This window comes from Syngnathus acus, chromosome 6 (genome assembly GCF_901709675.1).
Source record: "Syngnathus acus chromosome 6, fSynAcu1.2, whole genome shotgun sequence".
Lineage (NCBI taxonomy): Eukaryota > Metazoa > Chordata > Actinopteri > Syngnathiformes > Syngnathidae > Syngnathus > Syngnathus acus.
The window spans coordinates 7,861,447-7,881,363 of NC_051092.1; the positions used below are offsets into that span (position 1 = coordinate 7,861,447).

Here is a 19,917-nt window from a genome sequence, read left to right on the forward strand (position 1 = left end):
TACTTGATATCTATTATTTTGTGGAACACTTGACGCGAACAAGTTGAGTTTGAGACCACTGACCTAAAAGGCAAAACGTGTAAAAAGGGCTGCAAAGACATACTGTGGATATGGAAGCCAAGCGATAAACGTTGAACTCTTTCATACAAACTACATTTGCAATCCCTCCTGTCATTCTAAGTATAAGTAGCGGTTCAGACAAGCAGCGAGTTCTCCTGGGAAAACCGAGCTGCTTGTATAAGGCAAAATTGTAGGCGAGGAGGACAGGAGATGTGCTTCGTTGTTCTTATGGTAATTATTTTGCACTCAAAAGTCCAGACAGCTTGGTTTGCATTTTTAAAAGAGAGTTTTGCGCTTTAGGTTGAACCACTTTGATGGTTTTGAAGAGCACTGTGAAAGCAAAATGAAGATAGTAGGGATGGGATGCAAAGTGTTAGTGGTAGAGGCAAAAAGCCTATTACTGTGTTTCAGAAAAGAAATCGATCAAGCTGATAATTTTGGGGATGACAGCAACCAAGTGTGTGACAATTGGCTGTACAGGTAGTTGTAAATGTTATCAATCCAGATGTTAGATTTTGAAAGTGGAAATGAATTTTCTTCACAAAGTTTCTTCTCTCTACTGACTCTCTTTGTGTCGTGGTAATATTCTTTCATTTAATTCTTTAATTCTTTGATTTCTTGTTTCATGGTAACCTTGTCCTACACAATGAGCTGTTTAGATGGAAATGCTTTCAATACATCAACGGTGGTGGTTCAATCATACAGTAGTGGTGATGCAACTCAAACTTGGCTTAAAGAACGAGGGCATCAATGTTGCTTCAGTGACAAATCAATATTTAATTTCCTTATTTACGCGTAACGGACATCTTGGCACCAGCTACCACAGGGCACATTGTAAAGTTGTGTTGGCAAAATTAAACGCAAACAAAAGCGCACATGTTCTGTCTTTTAATATTTTTGTCAGATGGGATTTTATTGAAAATATTTGATTGACATCAGCTGCTTGCTGTGGCTGGTATAAAAATTAATTTGTAAGTACATCTTGGGTCTTTTTTTGTTTTTGTTGTAGAACCTCAAAGTTAAAAAGAAAAACTAAAGGTTTGGGGGATTTCTTTGGAGGGAGCCATAGCTACCATCGACCGGCAGCCCGAGTTTTTACTGAACTACTACTTTACTAAAGTGTTTAAATAATTTAAAATGGCAAAATTGGCAAACAAGGAAATACCGGTTGTCGTCATGTTTGATGACGCAGATCCAATATGGCATCAAGTCGATAACGTAACAAGCACTGTCCAAATTCTGCAGGTTTTGTTCACTCGCAGCCTCCGCACTCAAACATTTTGTGTATTTCCCCTAGGTGTTCACTTTACTCAAGACTGTAGGGTGTAGTGCGAGTATTTGGACGAGGCCCTTGAGCACATTTACTTTTGCAAACATTGCGTTGTGAGTGACATCTCTTTCTGCTGTACATGCGGGTCACTTTGGAGATGCATATGTTCATACATCAGACGAAGTGAGGTCACATCTAGTTTGGAATGTGAACGCTAACACACACATCCAAAAATCGGATTCCAAAAATCCAAATTAAGCCTTAAGACCGGTGTGAGAGGCCAACAGCGTGTAAACAAAGACATTGGTACACTGCCTAGCTGGGCTTTATTGGCGACTGCTTAAAAGGCTCTGTAAGAAAGAAATCCATGACAGTGGCTGCCTGGCAACACAGTGAACGCCCGGCAGCACGGCACTATGTTCATACCATTTTAATCAAAGAAAGGGTAAAAAATGATTGCTTTTTTTTTTTTAACCAAATCAAATTAGTGGTGGAACATGGTTTTATAAAAAAAAAATTATATAACAAAAATTGTTAGCAAAAAATCCATATGCTGAGCTTGTTAGTGATAAATGGACTGTCATGACAATATGGATTTTTTAACCTAATATACATGTATCTAGAATGTGGGAGAAGGCCAGAGTACCAGGAGAAAAAAACAATGCAAGCTCCACACAGAAAGGCTTCACTCATTCAAATTCAGAACATTTGACCGTCAGCATAATGTAAAACGTCAAGAGTAAAAATACATGTTATGCTAACTTGTTCTCTATCATTGATGAGCTTTTGCATTTTCTAGGCCTCTGAGCCAGTGTGTTCTCAGTGCTGTCAATCATTACTACTAATTAAGTTTTCGGGGTCGTTCGATATGAGCACGGATGCTACAACAAAGTTTCTTAGAGCGTTGCAGTTACAAAAAAAATTCATCTAAGTCAGCTGCATTTACACCGAAGCCCGGATTGTTGTTGCTGAGTCAGGAGACAGAGACATTGTCCGAGAGTATGGCTTTTCAGCTCGTGCTCAGTCTTAAAGTAATTACATTTTTTTACATCCTTGGCTGTTTGATGGTTTTAGATGAAAAACAAATCAAACGTACTGTAAGTTGCATGGTTGTCTTTAGTCAAACGTATCAGCCAAGTCTTGAAATAGAAGTGAATCTAGTCGAGGCATTCATCAAACATCCTCAATGATTTTAGTGCTAGCTTTCCTACAACTGAAATGCAGAATATTCTGGAAATGACTATAACTTTCCCTTCTTGTGGCTAATGCTCCATTTAATTTTTAATTTTGGTGAAGATTTCCCATGTTAAAATGTTACACTAAACCCATTTGGATAACAATCATATGAAAAATTAATTTCAAAATGAGGAGAGGATAGAAGCATTAGTGGGACTTGCCAAAACAGATTAAAATGAGCTGTCCTTCACATCAACATCAGTTTCTTCTAATGATTCACATGCAAATTGATTTTAAGCCTCAGTAATTAGCTGTGATTGAATGAAAAAGTCTTACTTGTGCATCTTGTTGCAGTCTGATGTGCAGCCCCGTGTGTCTAGAAAAAGCTCGCTTCTCCACAGCGTGATGTCTGAAGTGATAATAATCTCCAAAAACCTACAGAAATACAGAAATGTCAACAGTAAATATGTTTACAGTTTGTTTAAAGGTTGCTAATTGGTAACTGTGTTGTGATGGACATTACATTTTGTCACTTGCACTGATGTATGCCTTGGTACAAATGTTTGGTGGTGGTCGGACTGGCAGCCAAGCAACATCCATCCATCCATCCATCCATCCATCCATCCATCCATCCATCCATCCATCCATCCATCCATCCATCCATCCATCCATCCATCCATCCATCCATCCATCCATCCATCCATCCATCCATCCATCCATCCATCCATCCATCCATCCATCCATCCATCCATCCATCCATCCATCCATCCATCCATCCATCCACCTATCCATCCATACATACATAGATACATGAAAATAAATTGTGTGCACTAATGCACAAAAATTTAACAACAAAGGAAAAGTAAAGAAAAGTCTTCATTGAGGAAATATTGCAATATGTACTGAGGTGCCACTGGAGAGTGACTCACCTTCCCTGCCTCGTGAAGCAGAAAAGGAGAAGCAGAAAGGCAAAGAAGAAGGGAGGGAAGAGTGGAGTGAGATGCAAGATTTGACAAGCACACCAAGAAGAATGGATGTGTTTGAAGAGAAAGACGAGAGAGAGAAGACAACAGGATGAAAGCCCTCTTGGGGCTGCCGGCTGACTGACCAGACTGGAGGCATGAAGCCTCGTCTGGAAGGATTGAGAAAGTTGCCAGCTGTCCCATTTGATTTGAATTTAAAAATTACGACGGGACAACAAATCCGATGAGAGTAAATCACCCTTATTACTTTGCAATGTAACAAGTCATAATTTTCTTTCGAAGTGCATACAAATCTACATGGCAGGCCCATTGAATTGCACCATTTCCAAAGAGAAAGCTTCGTGAAAAAGCTCTCATGATGCAAACTAAAATGCCAACATAAAATACACATTGCTGATTCAAACAATTGTAATGAATTTAAATCCAGCAACTTGTCACCAATGGTGTCTATCAAAATACTGCATCCTCTCTGTTTTAATGTGTAAATGAAACTTTTACACCAAACAAATTTGAATGACAACAGCTGCATGACTATGTGATGAAGTTTAGTGTGTTCATGCAACAATTGTAAATGGAGATGATAGATTCAAACCACTGCCTGTCAAACGTACCTTTATATAATACACAACACCACCAGCACAGCATACTGTAGGCTGCATATACGTACATATATAGAGCAAACTGAGCTTTATCTTTCACAGTACACTATCAATGTTTGCCTAAAGCTATCATTACAAACACTTTGGACAGTTTTGAAAAACTCTCTTTTTACGAAGTCCAAGGCTGAAATAAAAGCCCTCACTAGTTGGTTAAAAATTTACATGGGCTACCTCCTTGAGTCTTAAAATAATGAAAAAAGACATAAAAGGAAACCCCCTAATGAATAATGCAAGACATAGGTGTGACCCATGAAATTAATGGGATCAACATCACCGTTAATAACGACAAGGCAGCAGAGTGACTTGTGCTGCACTAAGGCGGTGCTTCTGTGGAACAAACCTGTTTCTAATACTTGCAGTGCCAAGGTATTTATACATTAGACCAAGACTCTATGGTTCCTAATAAATAATGAGTTTGCATTAGATGCTAACTGCACTCTAAACTACTCACTGAACAGTTTCGGAAGTTCATATTTTTCAAGTTCAGGGTTCTCACTTAAATTATTTCGCTCTCTTTCCACCCTGTCTACACCTTCATGCCTCAAGGTATAGTACAAACAAATGTGCTTTGAATCCTTAGTAAATAGATCCCCAGCTAAACTGTTTCTATTACCAGAAAAGCCCATAAGTCCCACCAGAATCCACCAGCAAAAGACTTTGAAGGCTCATTGGAATTTTTCTATTTAAACATTTTCATGGAAAATTTCATTAAAAGGTAGGGATTGAACAACCAGTTCTTTTTCTATATTCAAGACGACTATAATGTGATGGCTAAAATTGAAGAACAATCGAACAAGCTATAACCATCATTGCGCAGTGGTCAAGTCGATGCTTTGCCTAGTCAACGAGTCGTTGCAAATCGTATAAGGATAACTGGAGAAATAACGTGCTCATTGGAAATGCGCTGCATCAAAATGTTAAATAGTGCATTAATAATAATGAATACAGTGGACAAGCATGTACAAGATTTGAGGATTTATATGCTCTTTACAGTCATCCCAAAAAAATACAATGTACAAAACAGGCAAATGCACAATTGCTGGTGATACACGCGGATATGTGCATCCATTGCTGAATATAATGTCATTTCACTTCAATGGCTTTAAATATAAATATAAAAAAGCGAGAAGTGTTATTTTAACTGTTCAAATGCTGTCAACTTAATAGCAAGCCCTCTTGATAGCTATCAATACAGTGAAACCTCTACTTACCAATGGCCATACTTACAAACTCTTTGCGATTGATTATTTATTTTGGGCGTAAAAGTAAGAAGACAAAGACAAACAACTAAATATAAATAAAATAGCATTTTAGCTCAAAAAGGAGTGGGAAGAAGACATGCCTATACTCCCAGAAGCCTGGAGTCTATCAGACCAGCAGCAGAGAGCTCCTCCGTGCACCTTGCGCCTCTTCATTTTGAATTTATGCGTTGGGTGTTTATCCCGCTGAATAAATAGCTGAAAGTGCAACAGTGACTGTTGCTGCGGTCCTGCCCCCTTTTCTTTTACTTCACTCAAGTGGCAGTGTATCTGAAACTAACCCTAACCCCAAGCCCTATAAATGTACACATGAAAATCCAGCAAAATGGGTGGATGGATGGATGGATGGATGGATGGATGGATGGATTGACAGACTGATGGACAGATGGTGTAAAGTCAGGGTCAACTTCATGAGACAAGTGACATCATTAGCTGACTACTATAAAAGAAGCACCCAACCTTGACAGATGATGCAAAGCTCCAACTGTTGTTTCACTGAGATGGAAATAATAGACACAATTATCGAACTGTCACCATCTCAATGGGCTTTTATTTGCTGCCATTTGTTATAGGGCATTTACACAAAACGCACACACAGTAAGTAAAGTAAAAGAAAAAATATGACAGATTTTGATGGCCACACACACACACACACACACACAGACATGCACACACGCTCGCACGCACACACACACACATACACACAATTTGCAATCGACCCAGTTGCTATCTTTAGACAAATTACAGCTGAAAGGCCTGGTCTAAAACCAGAGCTAATTGGGTATTTTCAAATGAGAGGTAATTATTTGTTTACATCCTAGCTCTAACTGCAGCCTCCTTGCCTCGACTGCATTCATCAGGAAAATTGCCTTGGGAAAAGCTAAGCTGTGAAAAGCCTCAAACAATTATGTGGGCGCATTGCAAAGATTTTATGTGAAAATATATCACAAGCATAATAGAGACACACCAAGTAAATAAGCTGGTCACTGGGCCACTGGTCGAATTTACCTCATGTTTTTTCTTGGGGTTTTTAATTCAAGTCTGTTAAGTATGCATGTTAGCTTCCTCATTATTGGTTAAATGTTTATATCTGCCAATTTTCTGTATGTAAATAACATATATTTCTGTACATTTGAGTCTGAAGATGAAAAAAATTATAATTCAGGTGTTTGGGAAACCCTGCATAAAAACACTCTCACCCAAAATTAAATACTGCAAAGACATGGAATGTAAATTCTGTAATCACAAATGATAATGTAGTTTCTACCCTGATTAGTTTGAATAATACATAATAAAACAACTTGAAACAGACAAGAGTATTACTGGATATTAATTACTGACAATGATGAAATTTGCTCACAGAAATCAGCCATTCTTTACATTTAAGGCAGAATTAACAGTTGTTTTAACAAAAGAAACCACCAAATGCCTTGGCACCTTACTCGCCACCCCTACTTTCAGAATTTAATCAATAAACATCTATTAAAGAACAGGTCGTGCATGATGAAGCTAAGCTTATGAAAAATTAAAGCACGTCAAATCTCGATGGAAAAATTAAAAGGAAAAAATTAGATCACATCATATTTTCAAAAAAATCATGTCAAATCTCAGTGCACCATCCAGCAAAAAGTCTCTTTTCTATTCTCTTGAGCCGAGACAGAAACAGAATTGTAGAGTATCGTACCATCATTTCTTGAGAATAACACATCCTTTTTTCTTTTGCAAACCTTCACTAAATTTAATTTTCAAAATAATATTAGGGAACATGATGGAATCATGTTTGAAAAAAATTTCAGCAAGAATATTAAAAGATAAAAAAAAGTACGTCTTTTTTAGGCTTTTTAATGACCGTATAAAGAACATAAATTTACAGCAGATAAAGAAGTGTGGTTGGATCTACTTACTAAGACATGATGAAAAATATGCCACTGTGATGAGTGCATCTGACAAAGAGCATAAGCAATGACGCATAGAATTATGCAAATAAGGGCAATCTTTAGAATCTGTATTGCCATTGCAGAGGTTTTCTTTTTTTTAAATATTCTTATTTTATTATTTTATTTCATGACGGTTGGTGCGAGAGTGATCAGTTGAAGCGGCTGCTGTTTGTTTGTCTGTCTGTTTGTTCCTGAACCATAAGACAGGAAATATTGTAGTTTGGGGTTAGAACTGGGGCTCCCTTTAGTCTTTCAACCTCAATGCATCAAAAGAAAGTTGCACAATACCATTTTGGGTCTAGAGTCTAGACAGTGAGTAATTCATCCCTGACTCAAAACTCTTCTGTGTGTCTCCATCATGCAAAAAATATGTACATATATCTATCCCCTGCATCTGCTACATATCAAGAGTGTGGGCTATTGGACTAGAAAATAGATAAAGGTCCAGACTGATACTTGTTTGTACAGAAGATTGAAAAGATCAGTGGTACTATCACTCAGAACATTTTTAGCAAGATAACTTAATATCAATTCATCTATTTGTAGATACAAGACTGGAGGCAGGGATGACTGTGGGTGTATTGCAGCAATGATGAAACACAGGAAGGAAATATGTTAAACAGGCTCATCTCCGTATTCTGACCTTCAAGGGCTTAGCTCAGAAAAATGGAGGCTGTCGGCACTTTTAAACACATAGCACAAAAAGGCAAACCTACTTAGAAAAAAAGTAGGACTTGTACCAACCACACCATTCTTTATTGAGATTAATATCTGCAATAATACAATCCCTCCCTCCTGTTTGTTGTTTAGATGGTGCCCTACTGAATAACATCTTAGTCCTTTGATGCTACTGTATTATTAAAAGGTGCAGCCTGCGATGTTCAAGCTGGTAGAACGTTGGAATGCAGCCTCATTTAGCTTTGCCCACCCTATCCTTATGCCACTGGTCAAAGCAAAGATAACACTGACTGCAAATGATTGATAGTACAAATTGATAGCATGTTCACACACTGTAGGTGTTATTTTATTTCGTTTAACCCTTTTCTCAACACATTGCCGCGTCAAGTGCGTCAAAACAGAATGACTGAGACTGGTGCAAAGAATTGTGATCAGGACAAACCCACTTAGAGTAGTAGTAGCTGGTTTCCAAAGATAGGGACAAAGCATAAGATAAGGATAAAGAATAACAGTGACGGTCACACTGACATTGTCTGCAATAAATATCAGCTCATGTTTCATTATTTTTTTCGCACAATGAAATGACTAAGGAATACTGTAATGTGCAAATCAGTTATCAAATACTGCCATTGCTCTCATACAGCACAAATGGCTTTGTATTTAGGAAGGGATACCTGTACATACATGGAATGACATTGATGAGTTGTGACTATAATACAGAACATAAAAAAAGTGTCTCTTAAAATGTAAGTTACTCTCAGTTTCTCCTTATCGGGAGTCTCCACAGCGAGCCACTCGCATGATATAGTTGGCACAGTTTTTTCAAGTTCAGGGAAATGCTGGTGGACTTTAGGAGGCCCAGGCCTCATCCAGAGCCTGTGGCCATCAATGGAGTCTGTGTAGAGGTGGTGCAGACGTGTAAATATCTTGGAGTGTTGCTGGACGACAAACATAACCAGTCAGCTCACGTGAACGCTTTGTGCAAGAAAGGACAATGGCAATGGCAACAGCTGTACTTTGTCTGTCTGACTGTCTGTCCGTCTGTCTGTCCACACCAGATTCCCTTCCTGAGGCAACCCATGCATTCTTTTTCATCTGGGCTTGGGACCAGCAGTGGCTGGAAATCCGTGTATAGCGTACAGGGTCTTGCCGAGAGACCCAATTGAATGTTACCATTCGCCCTGTGTTGCAGCAGGGAGACATATAAAATATGCAGGACACCAGACCCTGAAGATCAGGATTGAAGATCCCTGCTCTATACAGTCATTTGTGCTGTGCTTGGTGTAAACATTTATGTGGCTGCACTGACAGCAAAAGAGACCACAGAATATCGGAAAGACCTCTGAGCATGGTCTCATGACAGCCTTCATAATAATGATAAATAATGCTTTGCTATTGTGCATTATGACTAGATCTCTCGGGACCTCTATTACTCACAAAAAGGGAACATACTGTTATTACAGCAGATTAACATCCTGAATGTATTTCATATATAGAAATACACATTCATGACAGATCAGCTGACAAATTGCATTACAGTCATGCAGCATTTATGGAGGATGGTTTTGTGCTACTTCTATCAATTTATTTTGATAGATACATCTAACAAAAAGCTATCAATACTTCATGTATAATCTTGCAAGTATAAAGGATACTTTAATCCACTTTACAGTATAAAGTGGGTCTGCGTGCACTCAGAGCTCATGCAAACAACGATAACACACTGGCATACACACTGTATTCATTCATTCATTCATTCATTCATTCATTCATTCATTCATTCATTCATTCATTCATTCATCAATCAATTCATTTGATATATATTTTTTTTTAATTTAATTGTCAAGCCAATTTTAAGACAACCTAAGATAAAATGCTTTTTCTAAATGACAATTTTATACATTAAGGGGAAAAAAATCCAAACAGCCCTGTGGAAAAAGTAAAAGAAAATACCTTGCCAACATTAATTCTTTACTTAAAAAAATAAAAATCCCGATTTACAAAGATAGCAATTGGTGTTACATATACTGGATAACTACCATGCCATTTCAGACAATATTCAGAGAAGCCCTAAGGCATTTACATTTTAGATAAAGCTGCTCATGCAGCACTGCAGCTCGACTGTGCACTATAGATTCACAAGGTGAATGCAATTGGGACAAAAAATGTCAACGTACACTGCATTCATCCCTGACTCTGAGAAGCATTTGTTCCACACAGCATACATTCTCTACTGAAGCCGGGGATGTTCTGGCTTTTAAAAGTGTGTGTGTGCGTGCGTGCGTGCGTGTGTTTGTTTGTGTGTTGTGCATGCGCGCAAGAGAGAGCATTGTGCAGTGGTTCTTAATCTGGGTTCAATTGAACACTGGCAGTTCAGTGAATGCGTCTCAAGGGTGCAGCAAACAGAAATATTTGGTTTTTCAACGCCATATACTGTAGTTGTGTGTGTAGAATGGAAAACCTAAAAGTGAAGCACATTTTGAAGCGAGCTCACAACAATGCCTTTGAGAGATGACACTTTGACCTCAATAATGGGATTTTAACATGAATGAAAAAACACTCTTTCATTAAAAAGGTCTATGCAATCGCTATTCGTTCGACTATAGTGACAGAAGCTAGCACACTTCCTCACCCCAAATGTGGAAAGGATAGGTACATATAGTCCGATGTTCACTGTTGCTTGACCCATTTTAGAAATGCATTTTTGATTCTATAGTGTATCTTTAAGAGATTTTTTTTTACAGACTAAAAATTATTTTTTCATAATACGACCCCCCACCAATTTTTCCAGATACCATTTATAAAAAAAAAAAAAAAAATCACCATTTACAGCTTTTGAGTTAGCAGAAGATATCCTTGATTTTGTGAAAACTGATAACACATATGTCTACATTTCCCTTCCTAGCAACAATTAATTGGGGACACTAATATTCTACGGTGTTTGAATGCAAGCAGATGGGAAATGTAGAAGTGGGAATCAGAACAGCTGCACCAGAATGTCTATCCGCATTGTGCAATGCCCAAAGGTAGAGCTCAGAACTCTATGTATTAGTCTGGCTCATGGTAAAAAGTCAAACAGATCCAAAAATTCATCAAATCAACCCAACACATGTCATATCACCAGATGGTTGTATTTTTATCAAGTAGACTGTGCCTCTAGCCACATCTAGTTTAAAGGCAGATAATTGCCTACGGCAGCAGAGTCTTGGATAAGGTCATACCAATCGCTTTAATTCCTGCAAGGATTAATTAGTTGTATTACAGTTGACAGCTACTGACTGCAGTTGAAGCATATCAATATAATTGGAGCATTTCTGTGATCAAATCAGCGCAGCAACTGCATTGCAGTGACGGATAATTACTTCACACATTTAATTGTAGCGTCATTACCTTCACTTAACTTATTCAACTGCAGCTTTCTGAGTATTGCAAATGTACAAACGATGGCAGAAGAAAAGTGGTGCATTTCACAGGAAACACCTTCACACATACAATTTAACAGTTAACTAACAGAGACTTGATTTGAGATTTGGCCACAGAACATTTTGCTGTGAAGCAGCAGCACTGCCTCTAGTCAAAAGAGAAACCACTGTTTTTCAGACGTATTCACTGCTTCTGAGAATCCAAGTCAGAAATCTAACCCATTTAATTAATATACAAATATATTATTGTAATAAAATATTGGGGATTTTAATGAATGTGTAATTACAAAAAAGCAACAACAAATCTGGGCAGTAAATGGCAAATACACCAGGTTTGTTGGTTTGATGTATAGTGTGGGTGAAATAATGTAGAGGCAGAAGTGCCTTGTGACTTGACTTTAAAAAAGCCTCTGAAGAGGAGACAATGTTAAAACAAGCAGATACTGTCTCAGAGGAGACTGCTTTCATCTGCTCTCTTACTCATCTAGTCAGCCGTCACCTTTAGAAGTATTTGTTTACTTCTTCACAAAGCAAATTTTGACTGCAATAATGCCTGACATTGTCTCAGTAGTATTAGTTTTCCATCCATCCGTCCATCTGTCCGTACGTCCATCCATCCATTTTCTGAACCGCTTTTCGCACGATGTTCGAAATTCCTGGAACAAGTGGAAGATTGTATGCCTATCAATTCTTGTGGAGGAAGTGGAAAGGCCTGTGGGAGGCCAAAAGCAGCTGATGGCTATAGGGAGGCCAAGTGGAATGCACCTTTATGGTCAATAAGGCAAAAACTGCATGTCTCCTTGGTGAGGTATTCTATTGTATGCATGTCTGGAGAGACCATGTCTACTGGTTGACCTGAGAGTCTCGACTTCCTTGCTTAGACACCAAAGACCACAAAAGAAGTCGGATGGATATTTAAAATCGCATATACCTATTTTAAAACTAAAATCAAAAGTCTTGGCTAGAGGTTTAATTCACAATGGAGTGACGCATTTCAACAAGAGGCAGCAATAAGACAAGCAGGACTATTTTCCTGAGAACGAGAAGCACTTGATTAAAGTAGAAACTATTGAATGGAGGAAAGTGGAGGATGAAAAACTAAAGAGAAAGCGCTTGTAACATTAAGAGCTCTGCAAGAACTTCTTGCAGCTTAATAGTGTAAGTGACGAAAAGAAGGAGAGGTTGAAAAAGAAAAAGAGCAACAGTTGTCAGTCATTCTTTATTAGTTGTTTGAACACAAACAAAATGAAAAAAATACATAAAAAATGCAGTGTAATATTCTTTATTATTCACCAAGATATGATAAGATATCTAAAAATTTAACCATGGGGGGGAAAAAACCCTCCCCATAACAATACACAACCCATAACAATCATTGTTATATGGGATTCCAAAAAAAGCAGATAGAAAGACTTCACAGCTTTTCTCTGGATAGGCTGCCCTTATTTTTCCTTCAGAGTCTTGTGGGAATTGACAGCAGATACTCCAAGGGCAACCATCGTGCTTTTGAGCTGCATAACACTGTGGAGTGTGAGTTGAAACATCTCAAAACACAAATGAACTGGAGAGAAAACAAGGCGATGTGACTGGGGTGGGGAAGAGTGGTACTGGGGGGTTGCAAAAGCAAGCTAGAGAAAGATACTTTGATGCATCTTTAAATAAATCATTTCATAGCTGAACAAATGAGTGGCAATAGACAAGCACACAAAAACCATGCCTCCTGGCATGCCTAAATGATATCTTCTGATATATTCATTTTGACAATTGTAAAAGACACCTGAAAATACTACAATCAACTCTCCAAAGCCTAAAGTTAGAGCAAATTGCATGCATGCAGTCACTTGAGGAAGCATCTGTCATTTCTGAGCAAAACTATCAACTCATCCCACACAGCCAGAGACAAATTATCTGACACATCTGAAGACCGCAGACTGGGCTGTAGTATTGTTTGCTTTGCGACAAGATCATGCAAGTCATTTGATGTGAACTGGAAAGAAGATGATGAATTGACCCAGCAGGCTGGTGGCTCAAACGCAAGTTGTCTGAGCATTGAGAGAAATTGGCAATAGTCCTACAGCCTTGGCAATATAACTATCCAGCAGAGAGCAAGAATATTTCGGCTTAATTTTGCAGCACTGAGGGAATTATGGCTCGATAGCTTGATTCTGATTTTGAAATATTAGATCTTAGACTCATAATATTGAGTTTCTGCCAGCTTGATGCAATTCTGGCAGCTGCCGCTGTTGTGATTTTATTGCTCCAGCGAGTATGGAATCAGAGATATGGCGACTTCTATAGCTTCCCACCATTTGTTATCTCAACAGAGGAAGATAACATAATTTGATGCACCATGCACCACCGATGCTTTAGCCACACTGGGAAAAAAAAGAGTGGTAGGTGGGAAAACTGGAATGAGGCAACCAGGGCTAGAGTGGGGGGTTACTTGAAAATTGTATTCCTTCCGAGACAGTTCCAAGTTACAGGTGTAAAAACGTATTCAGAAATGCAATCCAAGTACACCTAAATCTTGATTTCACGTGGACTTTGGGGTCCAGAATTTGGGGAGCAGATGACAATATCAGATTGAGTAAGTCATTTTGATGCTATGTGAATTGGATGGAGGAGAGAATAAATCAGCCACTAATTCTACTTGTGTGTCTGGCGACACTTTTTGACTTGTGAGTGACTGTGTGGATGAGGTGCTTCCCTGAACTTCCCGCTTTCCGAATGAAAACTAATCCGAGCTATCCTTAACACTGTAATAAAGCAGTAATAAAGATCAAACAGCCTAACTTTTTATTATCTAACGTCTTTAAAGTGATCATGGAGTTTTATCAGATCACTAGCGCTAAGGTTTATGCGCTCGTCATATAACTTCATACGTCCTTCTATAGTCCATTTAAAATGCTACTTGAAAATATATTTACAAGGGCACACATAGACAAACAACCATTCACACTCACACCAACGATCAATTTGGATGGTCTAATCGGCCTAAAAACCCCAAACAAACCTGAAATCAGGACTGGGCCAAATAGTTTTCAACTGCGCTGGATAAAGTATCAATAGTTATCATGTGGTTGTCAATAACAGCTCATTCTTTCTATATCTAATTTCTTATTTGCTTGAAATAAAATGGAATTTGTCAACTGGTGCCAAACTATAAAACAATTAAGTACATGGAGATAGTTGGGTTTTGAAAAATCAATCAGGAAGCATACCCTACCCCTCTACAATGCCTCGTACTAAACACTTACAAACACAATTTCTCATCCTCAAGACAAGTCAAACACAATTAAACTGAATTACGATATGCAAAACTACACATTCATCAATATACTATACATTTGTACATTACTGGACATAGAAGTGAACACCTAATCAGCTTTCTGATGATCCTATAATCACATTAGAAAGAGAAATCCAATTAGCCTCTATTATACATCCGTTCCCTCAGCCTCCCTTTGGAACTACCACCATGGATGACAGAAAAATGACTAAGACCTTTCCAGTCTTATCCCCCAGCTTCAAAATGCCTTGCCAGATGTATTCCCTCTCATAACCCTTGCTGTACAGTCACTGTACTGTCACATATATTCAGCACATCGTTCCTCTGGAGCAGCACCTTCTCTCAGTGGCCAGAGACTAAAATAATAAAAATGGCTGATGAGGCACTGCGCCAAAAGGAAATCCCAGACAATGAAAATAATACATAATGTAACAACTCCATTTTTTTTTTGCCTAGTAACATCAAGCAACATTATAAGATTTTTTTTCTTTAATCCAGAAATTTTACTCAACATAACTCACCACATGGTATCTCCTTAGAGTGAGCCCCCATTTACTGCAGTTGGTGGAGACCCACTAGAAATAGGTTTAAATCTGTGCAGTCGAGAGACTATATAATACACGGTGGTCCCTTAATTTACAAGCGACCCAATTTGCGAGTTTTCGAGTTTTTCACCTTGAGTTCACTTGAGTTTAAAATGTGATTCTACACCGCTCCAGTCAAGTGAAAAAAATGGAGCAGAAAGTGTCATCCTCCACTGCTCCAAGTACAGTTAAAAAAGTAAATGAAGCAATAAAGTTCGTATCTCACTGAGTGCCGAAGGTTAGTGAGTGTTTGCGCACAGCCCAAATGTTGTTTTTCCGTCAGGGTTCGTTCAAGGATGCAACAATTCAGGTTCAAGTTTATGACATGGCACTGGCCTGTAACTCATTTTGTATTCACTCAAATTACGCGTATAAATTGATATGCTTGAGAGTTTAAATTAGAGGATTATAATTTCTAGAAATAAGGATGAGATGCTAGCAAGGTAAAGTTTTCTTTGCAATACTCTACCTTTCTTAAAATTCTTACTACTCTAACAATTGAGTGGTTATCATAAAACTAATTAGAACTGCTCACAAGTCTTGTGACCTGGCATTATCATACGCTAAAAGAAATGAATATGAAAGGTTTGCAAGCAAGTCTAAAGCATGACAAGTCAGCGCTAAAAGAAGAGTGGTGGGCTACAGATTTTTGTTGCAGAGAGAATTCTAACACAACCAGAGTTAGTGCCACACGGAATGTCAGGACAATCATACTTGACAGCAACATCTTGAGAGCAAACGAAGCACGCACAGTTACAGCGCATTATATGTTCGACTCACATTGCCATGGTTGATGAAACCGTGTTCCTTTGCGATGCGATCAGCCTCCTCAGGGCCTCCATTAATCTGGACAGCCCAAGCATTGGTGTAGACCTCTGCAGTATCAATCCAATTCAGTTCTGCTGTCAGGACAAGGACTGTCCATACGTGCAGGAGAGCCACCTGGGCATCCATGACAAGTGAAACACAGGGCAGTGTATTTGTGGGTTTATCACTGCGTCACAGCCAAATTGGAGCTGGAATCTCTTGTGGTGGTAAAGTAGAACAGTGGCCTAGAGATGACAAAACACAAAGTGAGTGATAAAGTTAAATATTTTCTTGATGGTGTCACTTCTGGGTCAGAATTCCCCACTTACACCAAAGCGAAAAGTAGACAGCACAGCCACAATATTAATGAGGCCGTGGTTGGCAGTAAAACTTAACATGACTTTTTACAACCCTTTCAATAAATATGTAAAGCACTGTTAACTATACATACTATACTTTTGTGGTGATGATTATGAAATGTACATCCTTATTCGTAAAATAAGAACTGTGTGTACATGTTTTAGGTACTTTTTTTTTAATTGGATGTAATTAAATACTTTTTGCATTGTGGTATTAATAATAATTAATCAAAGGGAAATTCATTTGGAATTTTCTGTACTCCACGCTGTTTGAAAATTTGATATTCAATAGAAATTGATAGACAGGGCTTCAGCATTTTAGTCATTTCTGCTAAATGACCAGCAGGGCCAGTTGGAGACCAATGATACAATGACAATTGTCTTTGTCCCCTCTTGTTATAATCCACAATTATTTAAGACAATAGGAATCAAACTGCAATGTTATCAACAAAACCCAGCTAAATTACAACTAATAGTCTGCTACTGGGTATTTTTAGGCCATGAAAAAAAAAATCATCTCTAATGGACGACCCCATCCCCCAATTATACTGTTAAATTGAGGTTACACTGTACATGCAAACTGTACATAAAATGGCACGGAACAGATAGACAGAAATGTCTGTTTCCTGATCTCTAGGCAGTAGTGTCTTTTCAAATGCCCGACCTGTTCTATTTAAAAACTGAGCATTTGCAAGGAAGTCAAGTATTGGTTTACTGTTCTAACTGAGAGACTGAGGAACTCAAATACAGCAATTTCCATTGACTGAACAGCAAAAAACGATGTGTTGCTTAAAAAAAAGTCACAGATTCTTCCTTTTCTATGTTAGATTCTTCCAGTCAGCTCATCTTATAGTTTTTTCATTTATGCAAACAAAGCTGGCCAAAATGTAACTTGCTGGCTTCACCGGTGAATAGTAAGTAGGTAGCACAACATAACCAGCACTTGAGTTCTATTTCAGGCTGTGCCCAAGTTAAATCAGCACCCACCACGCTTCGGGCTGCCCTCTAAAAGAATGCACAGCAGTATGTTGCTGTGATTGTGCGGGAGAACCTTGACAGGTGAGTGTCCATTTATAAAAGCAGATGAAGTTCAGTATGACAGGAAAAAATTGCGTATTGCACTGTGCTCAGTCAGGACACACAGTAGGAAAAGAGCTTTTTACCTGAGATGCACTGGAAATTGAGTGAGCAATAAGATAGAGTTCATCAGATCCAATTTTTTGCTCTTACTGCAATTCGACAGTGGGACTTCCAGAAAATGCGGTCTACGAATGCAGCAATGGCCCCATGAGTAAACAATATCTATAATAACCTCTTTTGTCTTGCTATATTGTTCTCCGATGCTTGACTGCTTTGTGTCCTCTGTAAATACTGTTTCCAATGATCTTACAGCTGAAATTGATCTGCACTGCTGTAACAATTTCAACACATGACAAGGTTAGGTCAAGGGTGAATCTATAATGTTGTAAAAACAAATGAACCTTTCCTTTACGAAGAAATATGTAGCAACTGTATGCACTATGCAGTGTATACAGTATTTGTGTGTTGCAAGTCAAATGGGATTTAACATTAAAGCCACATTGCTTCAATACTAAACTAGAATCAAACGATATTAACTGGAATAAATTACAGTTAAGGTCTTGCTATGGTGACCTTGACCCCCAATATCAACACACCCATCCAAAAAGGAAAGTTAACAAATCTACAATGGCCATAATTTACAAGTTTTATATGTCGCTTTATTTACCCCAACCTCACACCGTTTATTACCGTGAAGCTTGATTGGGGGGTGGGGAGTGGGGCGTTTGTTTTTCTGAAAGTCAAGCCTACAAAACATTTTACTAGTCATTAATTCCTACCGCACGCAAATACATGCAATTGATGAGAGAAGTTGTCTAATGAAGGCGTGGATAATTATGAAAAAAATTAATGCATTGTCTGACTGTTGTAGGCTGTAACGTGCATATAAAGCCATGAATATGAAACTGACTATATGCAATGGAAAAATGCTTTAGTTGTCATAAGAAAAAATAATAAAAAAATCAACGAGTGACAGTCTTACCTCCTACAAACTTCAGAGAGGACGCGCCGCGGAGAGCGTGTCCATTGTGGTGCTCATTCAAGCCCCCTAGAAGAGGTCCACCTGCGTTGGATCACATTGCCTAGGAGCGAGACTGGGAACGGATTCGCCGTCACTGGGCAGACTGGTGAGATGCTTGTCGGCAGCTCTCGCACGGATTTAAAGCTAAAATAGAAATGAGGTTTCTGCTAACGTTTCAATTGCACCCGCCCACTTTGCCATAGCGACCCTCCCTGTGGGAAACACGTTTTACTCGTAGTTTCGTCAACAACAAAAATGCGCTCGTACCGTGACATGTCAAAATCCAAGACGTCATGCACTCCATCCCCATCTTCAGCCAGACGGGACTGATCCTTTCTCTCGCCACTTGTCTTTTAACTTTCCAATTATTTCTATTATATTGTCGGCTTAAGATGAAATCCAATGCTAGCTTGTCCAACTTGCCATCCTCAGCATTATTTTATTTTGCCGGTGACTTCAACCTTCGAAGGCAATTCCTCTTTCCTTTAAACGCCGTTCTTCTGTTTATAAGACAGAGTTGCACAAACGTAAACACGAGTGTCGAAACGGGTCAATTGAAGCTGCAGGGGATCAGAGGAGGATGGGAGCGCTTGAGAGCTGCTGAATGACAACAAACCTGCTCCTTTGTCCGGGAAATGCGTCACACCGAAAGCGTATAGAGCGCGTGCTTGAATCGTGAAACCATAATTGTTCGGAGGGGTGCGGCTAAAGGTCATTTAAATGGTCTTCTCTGCGTTTATACAAGAAATAATTAATTTGGATGAATGTTCTAGCTATACAAGGAGATAAAAACAGGTAAATCGTTTATTCATCACAGAGAGGATACTACAGCGGTGCAGGGTAACGCATCAAGACAATAATAATAATAATAATAATAATAATAATAATAATACATCACAAAAGACGTTTTCTACAACTACTGTTAAAAAACACATTTTTAAGTGACGTGTCTCGGGTTTGAGTTTGTTATAATTTGCGTTAATCTGTACAGATTTAGAGTTTCTCAGTTCTTTTCTGTTACACCACCCAGAAAGAAGAAAATATTTAAATATATGTAATTATAAAATATTCCACCCGTCCTCCTCAGTGACTATTAGTAAAAAAAACACTTCTGCATGACATTGAATCCTAATTAACATGTTCCCTGGGGTCACGGGCGCCCCATCCTTGACTATATAAACACTGGATTACCACGAGACCCCCCCCCCCCCCCCCCCCACACACACACACATACAGATGTATGACAAAAATGCCAATCTAAACAAAAACTACTTTTTCATCGTTTCTGTCAGAATAAATACAAGTATTGTATCTCAATACAATAATTTACCCC

General features: G+C 38.6%; 1 protein-coding gene across 4 annotated transcripts in view; it reads right to left on the reverse strand.

Annotated features, from left to right (window-relative positions):
• Nucleotides 1-19,240, reverse strand: part of furinb (furin (paired basic amino acid cleaving enzyme) b) — a 45,723-nt gene extending 26,483 nt beyond the window's left edge. The window contains exons 1-4 of one of the 4 annotated variants that reach the window (XM_037254567.1): nucleotides 18,852-19,240; nucleotides 18,546-18,645; nucleotides 16,098-16,369; nucleotides 2,843-2,941 (exon numbers count right to left, since the gene is read on the reverse strand). In XM_037254567.1, coding sequence (XP_037110462.1) covers nucleotides 2,843-2,941; nucleotides 16,098-16,271 — 273 coding nt within the window. In that variant the 5' untranslated portion in view covers nucleotides 16,272-16,369; nucleotides 18,546-18,645; nucleotides 18,852-19,240. Of the gene's footprint in view, nucleotides 1-2,842; nucleotides 2,942-16,097; nucleotides 16,370-17,646; nucleotides 17,749-18,545 lie in introns of all 4 variants that reach the window. The other 3 variants (XM_037254566.1, XM_037254568.1, XM_037254564.1) reach the window with 3 other exon arrangements.
• Between the last annotated feature and the right edge of the window lie 677 nt (nucleotides 19,241-19,917).